General features: G+C 38.7%; 1 protein-coding gene across 3 annotated transcripts in view; it reads left to right on the plus strand.

Annotated features, from left to right (window-relative positions):
• The window catches only part of LOC126195125 (DNA polymerase lambda-like), a 166,824-nt gene that overhangs the window by 131,858 nt on the left and 19,697 nt on the right, over positions 1-15,269 (plus strand). For 2 of the 3 annotated variants that reach the window (XM_049933617.1, XM_049933618.1), the window contains one exon: positions 11,727-11,888. The exons of the other annotated variant lie outside the window; for it this stretch is intronic. In XM_049933617.1, coding sequence (XP_049789574.1) covers positions 11,727-11,888 — 162 coding nt within the window. The remainder of the gene's footprint in view (positions 1-11,726; positions 11,889-15,269) is intronic. 3 annotated transcript variants of the gene reach the window in all.

Genomic DNA, 15,269 nt, shown 5'->3' on the forward strand with positions numbered 1-15,269 from the left:
TAGACATATATGTTTTGTTGTCGTTCATGTCTACACTTTACTGAATAGCATTTTTCATACTATCATTTGATACTTATTCTAAAGTCTGTAGAATAATTTTATTGTACCTGTCAAACCTTGTAGGGGGAGGTAAATCAATAAGAACACAGAAAATGTGTACACTTCTGTACCCTTTGCCTATACACCTCATAGCATAAGCAAGTTTAATATTTATGTTACACCCTCTCTGTTTAGTTATGCCACAAGTATAACGACATTTGCTTAAACCACAAAAATTACAAACAATTCTTAATTTTGATGCACAGCCTCTTCTAGCATGTATCTCCTCAACTGTCTTCACACCACTATTTGCCACATTCCTTACACTACAAAGCTTTGTTTATTACTTCAGATAGAGCAGAGAGTTCAGCAATAGCACAACCTGAATCAATAGTTGGTGTCTCTGTATTATCAACATTAATACTGTCAAGCCCATTGTCCAAATATTTCAGTTTTGGCTCCATAGCACTTGGAGTAGTTGAAGCTGATTCAAGTGTTGTATCATACTGTATTTCAGTATTAGCAGAGTTAATCCATTTGGCAAACCAATTTCCATGAAATTTATGTTGTTTATGTTGTGTTGGCTGAAGAACCAACACCGTGTTACTAGAGGAGGCTGAAATGCACGCATTTTAGCTCACGCAGGCTAGCGTGAGGGGGGAAGAACTATACTGACGTGAGGTCTGGAACATGACAAGGAATGAGAATTCAGAAAGCGGACGTAATTAGTTTGATACTTAACTTTAATCCATTAATGATGAACGTCACTCTTGAAGGTACATGATTCACAATGTCAATATCAATAGTAACTGAATATGGCGCCTTGCTAGGTCGTAGCAAATGACGTAACTTAAGGCTAGGCTAAACTCTCATCTCGGCGAATGAGAGCGTATGTATACAGTGAACCATCGCTAGCAAAGTCGGCTGTACAACTGGGGCGAGTGCTAGTGTCTCACTCTAGACTAGACGTGCCGTGTGGCGGCACTCGGTCTGCAATCACTGATAGTGGCGACACGCGGGTCCGATGTGTACTAGCGGACCGCAGCCAATTTAAAGCATACCACCTAGCAAGTGTGGTGTCTGGCGGTGACACCACAGTTTAACATGAGCTTCTTAATTCCTTCCACTGCTTTCAAGTTGAGTAAGAAACTCACAAATACAATAAGAAACACACACAATTACGTCACTGTAAACAAAATATTCATGTCAAAGCAATAGCAGACAATGACTAAACTCTCTGTATGAGCAAAAGATAAGCAACTGTAAAGCTTTCACATGTTAGCCAACTGAAGGGACCAAAAAGTCCTAGAAACAAAACAAATGAGAGCAAAACTTTATTTTTAACAGAGATGACTGTGTGCAATGGGGATGTCATGGTGCATGCAGTCACTTTTAAATTACTCTAATTTTGGTACTTTCTGTGGTCCATTTTCCTGGAATAACCTTTTTCTTGTTCAGAAAACTACAGATAATTTTTTAAGTCAAAAATTAAAAAAAATGTTTTTTTGGCAGTTATTTAGATACAAATCCCCTTAAAGGAACTTTGCAGCATACCTCTGAACACCACAGGCATTGCAGTATCATATTGTGTATTAAGTTTCATGTTCAGCATACATTTACTCTAGCAGATATAAGAACCCGAAGTTAAATTTTTTTTCTTTTTTTTTTCTTTTTTTTTTTTTTTTTTACTTGCAATTTTCACGCCAAATCTTAATTCAGATTATCTAGCATTGTTAGCCCTCCTTGGTTAAAACCATGGTCTTTCAAATGAACCCAGATTTGAAAATTTTATAGAACATAAGTTGTTTTTTTGCAGAACCATGTTGAAAATACCACATTTTTTTGCCTTTCTCCAAGTTTGCATTTAATTTATTCAGTATTGGAAAGTGGTACATTGATGAAACTTTATATTTGATAACCTTGTGTTGTTAGGTTAATAAATTCCATGTTCATCATAGCTTTAGTCACTGACACATAAGAAGCGAAACTCTTAATTTTCTTGGGATGAATTTGCCTAAAATTTTCTTGCTGAATGTGGCTTGTAAAATTCTTTTTCATTATTATTCTTAAGAGAATGAGTAAAATTTTACAAGACTGCCAAACTGCATTTCTTTCAGCAAAATATAGCCAAAGATATAACAGCTCAGTGTCACCAGAAACTCTCACTTGCTCTGCGCAAAGTCACACGTGGAGTGAAAAAACTGACTGTATCTCAGCCATTATTGCTTCAACGAATGTTAAAATTTACTACTGTTCATTGGGGGACAGGTGTGAATGTTCACACAAAATTTCAATCAAATCCGTGATGGTCGAGCGGGAAGGCCTAAGTGAGTTGATGTGGAATGACCCTGTAGGACTTCCAGAATTTATCCCGTGTTGACCCCACTTCTATAATGCACTACCCTCGACTGAGGACATCGCTGCTTCTTGTCAGGCAACGTAGGAAGTAGGTTTGTGAGGTGCGAAAATAAATGAACATCAAGCAAGTAATTATCACCAATTTATTCCCAAATACAGATTATGATTGCACGCACGCCCACGTGGTGGGCATCCACCTGTACTGATGAGAGCAGTTTGTCAGTGTTTCCTAGTTGGTGGCACCTACAGGTGTCCACATAAGTTGCTGCATGCGTGCCTTTAATCCTTAAATTTGCACTGAAACACTTTGATTCTCCAGCTGGGCTCCTCAAACTCATCTGGGCATGGTTGTACATCTTAGGTGTCTGGAAGAGGAGTCCCTGTATTCAAGATTAAATATCAGAAGGTAAGATCACTAGATGAGTGTGTAATGTCCCACCAGTTAGTGAGTAGTTACAAATGGTGCGAATATCTTGTCTTCGGTGTCCCACGACGACTGCATACGTGAGCTAAAATGTGCTTGTTCGATAAATACAGGATACCGTAATGGATTTCACTACAGTGACGTAGGCCACAACTGAAGTAAAGTAGGTACGTAGATTTGTTCGCTTCAAAACCTGTATCTTATGAGCTCGTGATCAATCTTCGGTGTAATAAGCCTCGTTGTTACTACTACAGCTAACTGACGGTAGCACATACTACACTGGCGATATTAAATAGTCCAGATGCAGTAATTTGGTAGAAATGGGTGTGTCAGGTCCATTGCATTGTTCAACACTAATACTCAACAAATTACGAATATAAAGTCACACATCATTCTGCCTTTTGTGATATTAAGTCAAACTGTTTAACACTCCAAAATAATCCGTCACTGCACTGTTCTAATATGCTGTTTTCGACAATGTCCAACACACGAGTTGCTCTATTATAAATCGAAACCTGAATCGTGCACTGAGAACTTATCTCAACTGTATGCACAGACCAGTCTTCTAGTGGGTCCAGCACTCATCTGCCCTTAACAGTACTCGAGGCCGAGAATTTATACTCTTCCTACATGTACTACTGGTTATAATAATGCAAAACATAATTTATAATATGAATTAGTTGAACAACATTACCAAACACTCTATAATATTCCCAACTTTGCTACAACAAGTTTAACACATTTTCTAAACACATAAAAATCACATTAGTATTGAAATTGCAGAAATAAGCTTGCTAACAATGCTAAACAATAAGTTATCTATATTTTGTTAATTAGGCGTGAGATTTAATTTCTACCACTTACAGATGATGAGAACGAAATATATTATTATTTTATCTAAACATTTTCTATATATTAATTTCCTGAATCTGATTTTTATTGTTTACGGTACAAAGGGTATTGTAACTACTATTGTTTGGTATCGCTATTATTCTTCTAAAAGCCTTTTTCCTATTATCGAAAAGCAATTGAATTTAATTATAGCTGGAGATATAAGAGTATTGATCTAGTAATACACAATGCCGGTGCTAACCATAATCCTGGAATGTTACAAGTGCAAGAAATGGCGTGTTTATTGTGAAAACTATAAGAAATTCATACAAAAGTTTTGAAATAGTTCAAAAATTTTCTGAAACATGCTGCTGTAATTGTAATTCATTATTCCAATAAATAGTGTGCCACAGCTCAGAGAGATCAGCTCCACCAATAAAATGTGAAAGATTTGTGTAACGATTGATATTATGTGTTTCATTGAATGACATGTTTTTCTGGTACTGGACTGCCATAGGTTAGAACATAGTCCTACAGCAACAGCAATTTAATGTTTTAAAAGGGCCCGATGCAAAAACTATTCTCGAGCTCTTCACCAAATTCCGACAGACAGACAGCATGGCTGATGATTTAGTAGAAAAAGTTGGCTCCAAACAAACTGTAGTTACTCCTGAACATGTCACCATGGTTTCTTTAATTATTCCACAACACCCGACGAAATCCGACCAGCAAATTGCAGAATGGACCGGTTTCAAGTGTTCCAGCATCCGCAAAATAGTGAGACAGAGTCTATACATTTCCATTCAAAATCCAAAGCCACAAGGCCGTACCTTTACAAGCTGTGTGACAGAAAGCTCAGTTTGCGAACTGTATTCTCACACTGATTAATAATGAAGCATTTGATTTTGGCTGCACCTGATTTACAGGTGAAGCACACTTCTACTTGAATGGCATCACGAGTAAATGAAACTGGTGGTTTGAGGGGGTTCTGAAAATCCACTTTTGTGAAAAGTAAAACCACTGTGTTCTCCCAGAGTGCAGCAGAGGCATCATTGGCCCTTTTCATGTGACAAACGATCTCTGGAGAACATTACATAGCAATTTTGGAACAATTTTTCACCATTGGCTAGTGTTGGAGGATCGACCAGATGCCGAGAAGTTGACATGAGATAGGGCCAGAACACATTGCGCCGAACAGGTGTTTTGCTATCTCCGAGAATAGAGTTGTTGCAGTAGATAATTGTACATTTGCTGGTGCAGGGATGGATCAACACCTGTATTTACCCAATCTGACTCCTCGTGACTAGTTTCAGTGGGGCACATCGAAAGACACTGTCTAACTGGAATCGTCCCACTGTGTCAGCAATCTGTCTAATCCATTTCCATTAATACACTACAGGATGTGATGCCAAATCCATTGGTCATTTGTGCCACCTCTCTGGTGCAAGTGGTGAACATTTTGAAAAGAATTGTGATGTGACTGCAGAGACTGTTTGTAGAGGGCAAGCTTATGTGTGCACACTGTCTGTGAACTGAAGAGTGTGTAGTGCTGTCTGTTAGCAGCTTTTGCAACTATTTTTAAATGTCTGTATAATTTCTGTGTAAAATTATTACAGCCTTCACAGTAGACTTACCTTTTTTTGCACTCGTCTGTCGATCTTAGTTTTTTCCAATATTATGAAAAGGAAAGTTCCTACTCACCGTATATCAAGGATGCTGAGTTGCAGACAGGCACAACAAAAACACTGTCACAAATAAGCTTTCAACCAGCAAGGCCTTCATTAAAAATATACGTCACACACACACACACACACACACACACACACACACAAGACTGCAGTCGTGTGTGTGTGTGTGTGTGTGTGTGTGTGTGTGTGTGAAATTTTATTTATGACAGTCTTTTGTTGTGCCTATCTGCCACTATATAGTGAGTAGCGACTTTCCTTGTCATAATAGTGATACATTCCATCCTGGATTTTCCATTGTTTGATCTTAGTTTTTGAGATATTGAATTTTGAAATTGGGTACTCCTTAGCTGGACTCTCTGTATCTGTGCTAATGTTTGCTTACTGTTCGGGTACATTGTGTGCTCTCATAGCATGCCATTAAAGTCTCTCACTTTGTCAATAAATCACAGATTTTTTCTGTCAATGTATGCCTTTTCCATTACCATTCTTACAAAATACATTCCATAGGAAGTACCTTTGTGTGGGGCATGACCATTTGGTTTTCACTTGTTGTTAAAGAGTTTGAAAAGCTATTCATTAATGATTTTTCCCCCAGCTTAACACCACACCTTAAGTATTACTGTCAACAGCTGTGGACTTTGATGTTACGTAAGCCACCTTTACTGACCCCCAATTTTTTCTTTGCAATTGGGAAACACACATTTCAGAACTGAGACAAGGTGTAGTTGAAAGTGTCCACTTTTGAATATTTTCTGTCAAGGAATCCAGCATTTCATTCTTTCCTACAGTTTCTTTTCATGTTAGGATTTGTGACATTTAATTTGTTCAGGTTTACACTGTGTCCTTTTAACCATGTGTTTTAATGCAAGAGAAAGCCTATATTTCAAAGTGAGGGTTTCCACAAGCACCACATTGTGCTCTTTGATTTGCTTTATAATGTATTAATCAATTAAAACAAGTGATATGAGAAAATAATAACACAAATTTGGGAAGTTTCTACCATCATCACTGCTTAAATTTACAGCCACTGACCAACTTGTAAGAATAAAGTTTCACTTTAGTTGTCTGTGTTGTTGTTGTTGTTGTTGTGGTGGTGGTGGTGGTGGTGGTGGTGGTGGTGGTGGTCTGCAAACCGAAGACTCGTATGGTGCAGTTCTTGGGCAGGTCTCCCTATCCCTGCAACCGCTACCGCAATCTGCACCCATTTGAACTTGCTTACTGTATTCAAGCCTTGGTCTTTCTCCACAGTTTTTACCCCTTCCGCCTCACACAATTACTTCCATTACCAAAGTGGCAAGTTCTTGATGCCTCAGAAAGTGTGCTCGGGGTAGTCAAGATATGTGACAATTCGCCCTCCTTCCCCCCCATTCACCATATCAATTCAGTAACACCTCATTTGTTATTCAATCAACTCATCCAGTCTTCAAGATTCTTCTATAGCACTGTGTTTCAGGAGCTTCTATTCTCATCTTGTCTGAATTGCCTGTTGTTTACATTTCATTTCCACAGAAGGCTACACTCCAGACAAAAACCTTCAGAAAAGAACACCTGCCATGTAGATGTTTATTGGATGTTAAGAAACTCCTCATTTTCAGAAATTCTTACTATTACCAGTCTTCATTTTGTGTCATCTCTTACTTCAACCATCTCCAGTTATTTTACTACCCAAATAGCAAAACTCATCTGTTATTTTTAGTGTCTCATTTTACAACCTAATTTCCTCTGCATCACCTGACTTCATTCGACTATTCTCAATTACCCTGGCTTTCCTTTTATTGATGTTCATTGTATGATCTCTTTTCAAAATACTAACCATCTTTTTCAACTGCACTTCCAAGGCTTTAGCCATCTCTGACATAATTACAATGTCATCAGCAAACCAGAAACTTTTTATTTCTTCTCCATGAACTTGAATTGCCTTTCCAAATTTCTCCTCAGTTTCCATCGCAACTTGTTTAATGTACAGGTTGAATAATGTGGGAGAGGGGCTACAATCCTGTTCCACTCCTTTCTCACCCTTTCATGCGCTTTGACTCATATAACTTCAATCTGAATATGGTACTAGTTGTAAATAAACCTTTAGTTCCTGCATTTTATCCCCGCTACCTTTAAAATTTCAAAGAGTGCAACCCAGTACACAATGTCAAAAGCTTTCTCTAAATCTACAAATGTTATAAACATAGGTTTGACTTTCTTCAACCTATCTCCTAAGGTAAATCAGTATTGCCTCGCATGTTCCTAGATTTCTTCAGAACCCAAACTGATCTTCCCCTGGAGTCAACCTCTATCAGTTTTTCCATTGTTCTGCAAATAATTTGTCGCTATTTTGCAGCCATGACTAATTAAACTGGTGGTTCAGTAGCAGGCACACCTGTCAACACCTGCCTTCTTTAGAATTAGAATTATTACATTGTTCCTGAAGTCTGAGGGTATTCACCTGTCATATATGTTGCACACTAAGTGGATTACTTTACCGTAACTGGCTCTTCTAAGAATCCCAATAATTCTGGGGGAATGTTGTGTTTCTTCAGTTTCTCCTGGTGTATTTCTTGCTCGAACAGTCCACAGGTGTACTGCTGGTCCATAGCGTCCAGTAGGCACAATATTTCAGTGGTCAGACATGTCACCATCGTCAGCACACCTGACAATGGCAACATGTCTGATCACCGAAATATTGTGCCCGTTGGACACTATAGACCAGCAGTACACCCATGGACTGTTCGAGCTGTGGGAATGTTGTCCACTTCCAGGGCCATGTTTCCACTTACAATGCTCTTTCATATTATTCTTGAAGTATAGGCAATGTAGGAAAAGACAGATTGCTACTTACCGTAAAGAAGACACATCAGGTTGCAGGCAGGTACAATTGAAAGACAATTACATAAAGCTTTTTTGGCCACAGCTGTCTTCACTAAAACACACACACACACACACACACACACACACACACAAAACAAGCAAGCACACCTCAAGGATACACAACTACAAACTTCAGCATCTAGGGCCGTAATGTGACTAACACACTCACACACAAGCAGACCCATGCACACATGAGCACCGCACTAACTTCAGCATCTACACTCAGAATGCAACTGTCAGATAGGATGCAAACAGCAATCTGAAGGGGGCAGGGAAGGGGAAGGGGGTAGTAGTGTACGAGATACTTCCCACTCCTCCTAAAATGGTGTTCTGCCGCCCCTCTCAACCCCCACAACACCCTAGTCCATTCCTAAGCCACTCCCAATCCCAATCCCTTTGCAAAGGGATCATATCCCTGAGGAATACTCAGGTGCAGAAACCTGCCCAATCCACCCACCCAGCACTTCCTATTACAGTCCTCTCACAAGTTTATCCCACCCCATCAGGGCTAGGCCACCTGTAAACACAGTCATGTCATTTAGCAGCTCTGCTGCAATAATTGCACAGCTTTTTATATTTGTATGACTACCAACCAGCTGTCCACCAGGATGAATGGCCATCACCAAACTTTAGCCAAGAGCAAAGTAGACCTCCCTGTGGCCCGGCATCAAACACAACATAACACATTTGATTTCAATGGCTGCTTCACTATCTGACCCATCTGGATCCATTTATCTATCACCAGCTTTTCTGAACTGCATAGATGGGAGTTACCCCTAAACACATTCTCCACTCCCATAATTATCCTGGCCTCAACCTACAGTAACATACTGTCCCCACACCCCCCATCCAACAGTTTCCACTACCTCTGTCCTGTAATTCCTCCCCATTCTCATTTACCACACCATTTATTTGCAGGCCTCTGCCAATGCATCTGCCTGTCTTTTCCCACTCCTCTCCCTTTCTGCTTCTTTTTACCCCACCCCTCTTCCCCATAATCTCCCAGTGCTGTGCCTATGGGCAGGCTAGTCCGTGCACACTCCACCAGACACTGTTCATCTCTCTCCCAGCTCGTACGTTACTATCCCTTCCCCTTCCCTGTCCCCTTCAGATTGCTGCTTGCATCCCATGTGATAGTTGCATTCGGGCCCTGGTGGATGTTGAAGTTGGTGGGCATGTGTGCATGAGGTATGCTTGCTTTCGTGTGTGTGTGTGTGTGTGTGTGTTTTTTTTTTTTTTTTTTTTTTTTTTTTTTTTTTTTTTTTTTTTTTTTTTTTTTTTTTTTGCTGATGGAAGCTGTGGCCAAAAGCTGTCAGCTGTCTGTAAGTGTCTTTTAATTGTGCCTGTCTGCAACTTGATGTGTCTTCTTTTGGCCATTACATACTCCTTATATTTTTCTTCCATCTTCCAGCTTTCCCTTCTTTACCCAGTTCTGTCTTGCCATCTGAGTTCTTGATATTCACACAGCTGCTTCATTTGTCTCCAAGGGATAGGGCCTACTCTTATTTTTCTGTAGCTAGTAGTATCTATCTTTCCCCTAGTTGTGCATGCTGCTACTGCCATGCATTGTCCTCTAGCCACTTTGCACTTTCTGTCAGTCTCATTTTTTACATGTCCTTTTTTTACCTTTTGCCTGCTCCATCTGCTACATTTTTATATCTTTTCTTTTCCTCATTTAAATTTAATATATCTTAAGTAATCCAGGGATTTCTATTAGGGTTTGCCTTTTTGCCTATGTGATCCTCTGCTCAAAGGTTCCCGTTCGTCTTCTGTTGTTTTCATTTCCCCAGTTCTCTCAATAACAGCTCGTTCCTTCAGTTTTTCCAGGTCTCATCTCTGTAATTCCCTACCTTTTTTGCAATTGTTTCAGTCTGAAGGTCACAACCAGTAAAATATGGTCAGAGTCCATATGTCTTCCATCTGGTTTTGAAATCTCTGTCTTACCATTATATAATCAGTCTGAAACATTCCGGTGTACTCACATCTCTTCCACATACACAATCTTCTTTTATTTCTCTAAAACCAAGTCTTGGTGCTGATTAAATTAAGCTCTGTGCAAAATTCTACCAGACAGTTTTTTCAGTCCATATTCCTCTGCTATTTTTCCATCTCTTCCTTTTCCTACTATCAAATACCAGATCCCCATTACAATTAAATTTTTCTTTCCCTTAACTATCTGAATACTTTTTTTATCTCATCACAGATTCTTTCAGTCCCTTCATCATCTGTAGAGAAAGACGACATATAACTTTTACTACTGTCGCGAATGTTGGCTTCATTTCTATTTTGGCAGTTATAATGCATTCACTGTGCTGTTTATAGTAGCTTATCTGCATTTCTGTTTTCTTATTCGTTATTATACCTGCTCGTGCATTACCTATATCTGATTTTGTGCAGATAACCCTGAACTGATTTCACCAGAAGTCCCGTTCATCCTTCCACTGCACTTCACTAATTCCTTCCATATCTAATTTCATCCTATCCATTACCTTTTTTAAATTCTCTAACCCTCCTACCCAATTAAGGGATTTAATATTCAATTCTCTCACCTGTAGAATGCCAGTCTCATTTATCCTCATGTCATTATTCTCGTTTGTAGCCACCGGCTGGAGATTTGAATCGATGACTACTTTACATCTGGAATATTTTGTCCAAGAGGATGGGATCATCATTAAGCCGTACAGTAGAGTTGCATGTCCTTGGGAAATAAAACGGCTGCAGTTTACCCTTACTTTCAGCTTTTGGCAGTATCAGCATAGCAAGGTCATTTTTGCTAATTTTACAAGGCCAGTTAGGTCAGTCATCCAGACTGTTGCCCCTAAAATTATTCAAATGACTGCTGCTCATCTTCAGGAAACATGTGCTAGTCTCACAACCATTGAAACATGAAAGCCATTCCACCTCAGTGATGTCGACAGTTCATTGGGGGGTCATTGTCAGTATATTAACAAAAATTACTGAATGTGGTCTTTACATTCAACTGTTGAGAAAATTGTGCCTTATGGTGAGTTATGTTGACTGTCTCATTTATGTGCTGTTTCTGCAACACAATGGCCAGTAAATTGATGGTACTGTGTTACTCCTCATGTAGTTAATGTAATAAACAAGCCACTAAACATCACAGAAAAATAACTGACACACTACCAGCCTTGGTTATAACTCTGAAATTTCCCTGATTTTTACTATTCAGCATAAGCAATTAATAAGCTTGAGCTAATTCATATAATACTGTGCTCTTTAGTATGGCAGATACTGGCTGGAGACAATCAGGATAGAAGCACACACAGTTCCACTTGCTTGTTTCTGATTGGTTCTGTTTTATGGCTGCAGCTCCAAAACAGTGCATTAACAAGGAGTTGTGGCTATTGGCAGATTTTGATTGGTTAAATGTCCCCCTGACCTGCTCTGACCTTAGTGTAAAGCCTTTTCTCTACACTCTCAGTATGTATGTTACTTATTTATAGCTGCACTGAATTATCATAAATTATTGGTAAATGGTCATAAAAATTTACCTTTTTTTGTTTCAGCACCGTCGTCTTGACATATTTGTTGCCCCAAAGTCTGAAACTGCAACAGCTTTGATGCACTACACAGGTTCTGCATTATTCAATCGTGCAATTAGGCTTCTGGCTGTGGAAAAGGGAATGTACCTTTCTGAACATTGCTTGATGAGTGATGTTGTGAGAGAGGTAATTTTTAACCAGTTTCTCCTTTTATTCTCTCTCTCTCTTACATGCTCACTATCCATTTGACTGATCCATTCATTGTATATTTGATTTTGTGATTTTATTTTTTCATTATTATTCTCCCTCATCCTCTCATTACAGTAAATAATAGGTTTTTCTTTGAGCAAAACTTTTTAATTAAATGCATTAACTATCACAATGTACAAGTGTGCATATTGACACAGAATTATCAGGAATGGCCCTCAGTGTGAGGATTGCAAACATTATTTTCGTAACGAGTGTGGTAATACGGCCTATGATAGGAATGGTGCTTGTCATTTCTGGAGATCTTGTAACTGTGAGCTGGTTTGATTGTGGAGCAAAAAGAATTGGCAGTTTTGCTTGCTTCTGTCTGCAGTAGTAATGTTAGTACTAGACCATAAGACTGGATTACGGTCTAGCATTCCAGATCAGTGAAAAGATGGAGGAAACATTCCAATTCTGAGTGCAGTAGCTTCAGTGCTTTGGAGACTGAGCAATATAACATTCAGACATCTCAAGAATTTCTGAAGTATACTGACAGTGCAGGACATAAGGAACAAGCCAAGTGTAGAAAGAAAAGTGTAAAGAATAGCGAGAAAGTCTTATTGCTGGGTAATAGTCATGGGGGAGAAGTGTCAGAATAAAGTGATTACCAGGCAACTAGTATTTTTGAGCCAAATGCAGGGCTCGGTGATATCTCCTGTGATTTAGGTTATTTGAGGAAGGATCTTGGTGAAGATAATCATGTAATAATAGTAAGGGCCATAACCTTAATTATATGATTCGGGTGACATCTGGTCCATTTCTGAGAATGCTTCTCACACTAGTGTGAACAGCTCACTCTTTGAGCGGTATGGTATCCTCTGGACGTTGCATTCAGTGGAAAGTGTTAATACAGAGCTTCGGAAATCAATAAGGGAAGAAAGACATTCACTCTCTTGGCAAATGCCTTTCTGAGATTGATGTCTGAAATATTACTCTGTGATACAGACAAGGGGGAGATTGAGTCAATAATTAAATCACTGAAGACTAAGGACTCTCATAGATATGATGGAGTGCCTAGCAGAATATTAATGTACTGCGATGCACATGTTTGTCCTGTATTTAGCCATATTTGTAATTTTTCCTTTAGGAATGATCAGTTTCCTGAACGATTAAAGTACTCAGTAGTAAAGTTGCTTTATAAAAATGGAGAAAGGAATAATGCAGACAATTTTAGACCTATTTCTATGCCATCAGTGCTTGCTAAAGTTATATCACACGATTTGCTATCAGATGTGCAGTTCAGCCTTAGATGTCATTGAACAACTGAAAATGCTATATTCTCTTTTCTTTGTGAGGTACAAAAGGTTTCAAATGCTAGGAATATTTTTTGATTTAACTAAGGTGTTCGATTGTGTTGATCACAAAATATTGCTCCAGAAGCTGGACCATTACGGAATACGTGCAGTAGCCCACAATTGGTTCACCTCTTACTTTAGCAACAGACAGCAAAAGGTTATTATTCTCAGTGTTGAGAATGGCCATGATGTGGGGTCTGAGTGGAATCACTCCTGTTCCTTATTTATGTAAACGATATGCCGTTTAGTATTAAGGGTAACTCTGAAATATTTCTGTTTGCTGATGAAATTAGCTTGGTAGTAAAGAATGTTGTGTGCAACATTGGCTTAGTTTCAAATAGTGTGGAGCATGACATAAATTAAAGCTAATCACAGTAAGACACAGTTTTTACAGTTTCTGACACACAATTCAACAAAAACTGACATTTTAATTTCACAGAATGTGCATATGATTAGTGAAACTGAACAGTTCAAATTTTTACATATTCAGATAGATAGTAAACTGTTGTGAACAGCCCACATTCAGGATCTTGTTCAAAGATTTAATGCTACCATTTTTACTGTTCAAACGGTATCTGAAGTGAGTGAGTGAGTGGTTGACACGAAAATTAGTCTACTTTGCTTGTTTTCATTCGCTTATGTTGTATGGTATTATATTCTGGGGTAACTCTTCCCATTGTAAAAGGATATTTTTGGCTTAGAAACAGGTGGTTCGGGCAATAGGTGGTGTAAGTTTACGAACCTCTTGTTGACCCCTGTTCACGAGTCTGAATATTTTGACATTGGCCTATCAATAGATATATTCCTTACTGTCATTTCTTGTTAACAATATTAGCTTATTCCCAAGAATAAGCAGCTTTCACTCAGTTAATACTTGCCAGAAATCAAACCTGCATTTGGATCAGACATCCTTAAAAAGGTGTACAGTATACTGCTGCATCCTTTTTCAATAAGCTACTACTAGAATTCAAAAATCTTAGGAGTATTCCACGCACTTTCAAGTTGCAACTGAAGGGTTTCCTCATGGGTCACTCCTTCTATTCTGTCAAGGAGTTCCTTGAAAAATTAAGCTGATTCTTGCTGCATTATTGATTGCGTTTACTTAAACTTATGGGTTGACTTTTTTCGGGTTCATAAACATTTTATTTTTATCTGTTATTACTTTTATGTTGTAATTTCATGTACTGATATGTTCCATGACCTTGGAGATTTCCTCCTCAGTTTGGCCCTATGGAACTTGATGTGTAAATAACACAAATAAAAAAAGGCACGGATATGATTGATGTGTCGCTCCACCCTCTGTTGCATCGTACATGGCATGGTTCGTGTCTGAGTGCTCCTGGTAAGAGGCTATTTGCACAATCAATTGTCAGGAGCATCTAGTTCTAACAGGTCAGTGTCAGTTGCATCCAGTGGTTTTTTAGTGTGTTCTCTAGATCTTTTTTAGGCTCAACTCATCTGAAAGATAGAGGTGCAGAGTAGATATACCTACAGTTGAAACAGCTACTAGCTCAACAAAATACTGCAGCTTGGACAAAACCAAGAATATTAAAGAAAATACATTTAGTGCCTTCCATCAAAACATCAGAAGCCTTAAATAGAAAACTGATTAACTTCTCACATCCATCCAGAAAAATGAAAGGATAGATGAAATTTCAGCCAACTTGTTGTGTGTATGAGAGTGTCACATTGAAATCACTGACACTGAACAGATTCATTTTGATGGAGACAAGCTAATTTCATACTGATGTAGAACCAATAAGAAGAAGGGGGCAGGGGACACTATATACATACCAGTACCAAAAATGTAGCCCAGACCCTTCAGGTCTTTTCATTGCATTGACTTAGAAGCTCAAATTTTTTACACTGCCAAGGGACCGTAGACTGTAGTACCTAACATAAATTTCAACTTGATGCTTCTAACCGTTCCTGATTAAAAGGGATCTTAACAGACAGACAGCAAGATCCTAAAAGCATTCTGTTTTTACTGCGTGAGATACTGAAACCTAAAAATCATTGCTTG

This window comes from Schistocerca nitens, chromosome 7 (assembly GCF_023898315.1).
Source record: "Schistocerca nitens isolate TAMUIC-IGC-003100 chromosome 7, iqSchNite1.1, whole genome shotgun sequence".
Taxonomy (NCBI): domain Eukaryota; kingdom Metazoa; phylum Arthropoda; class Insecta; order Orthoptera; family Acrididae; genus Schistocerca; species Schistocerca nitens.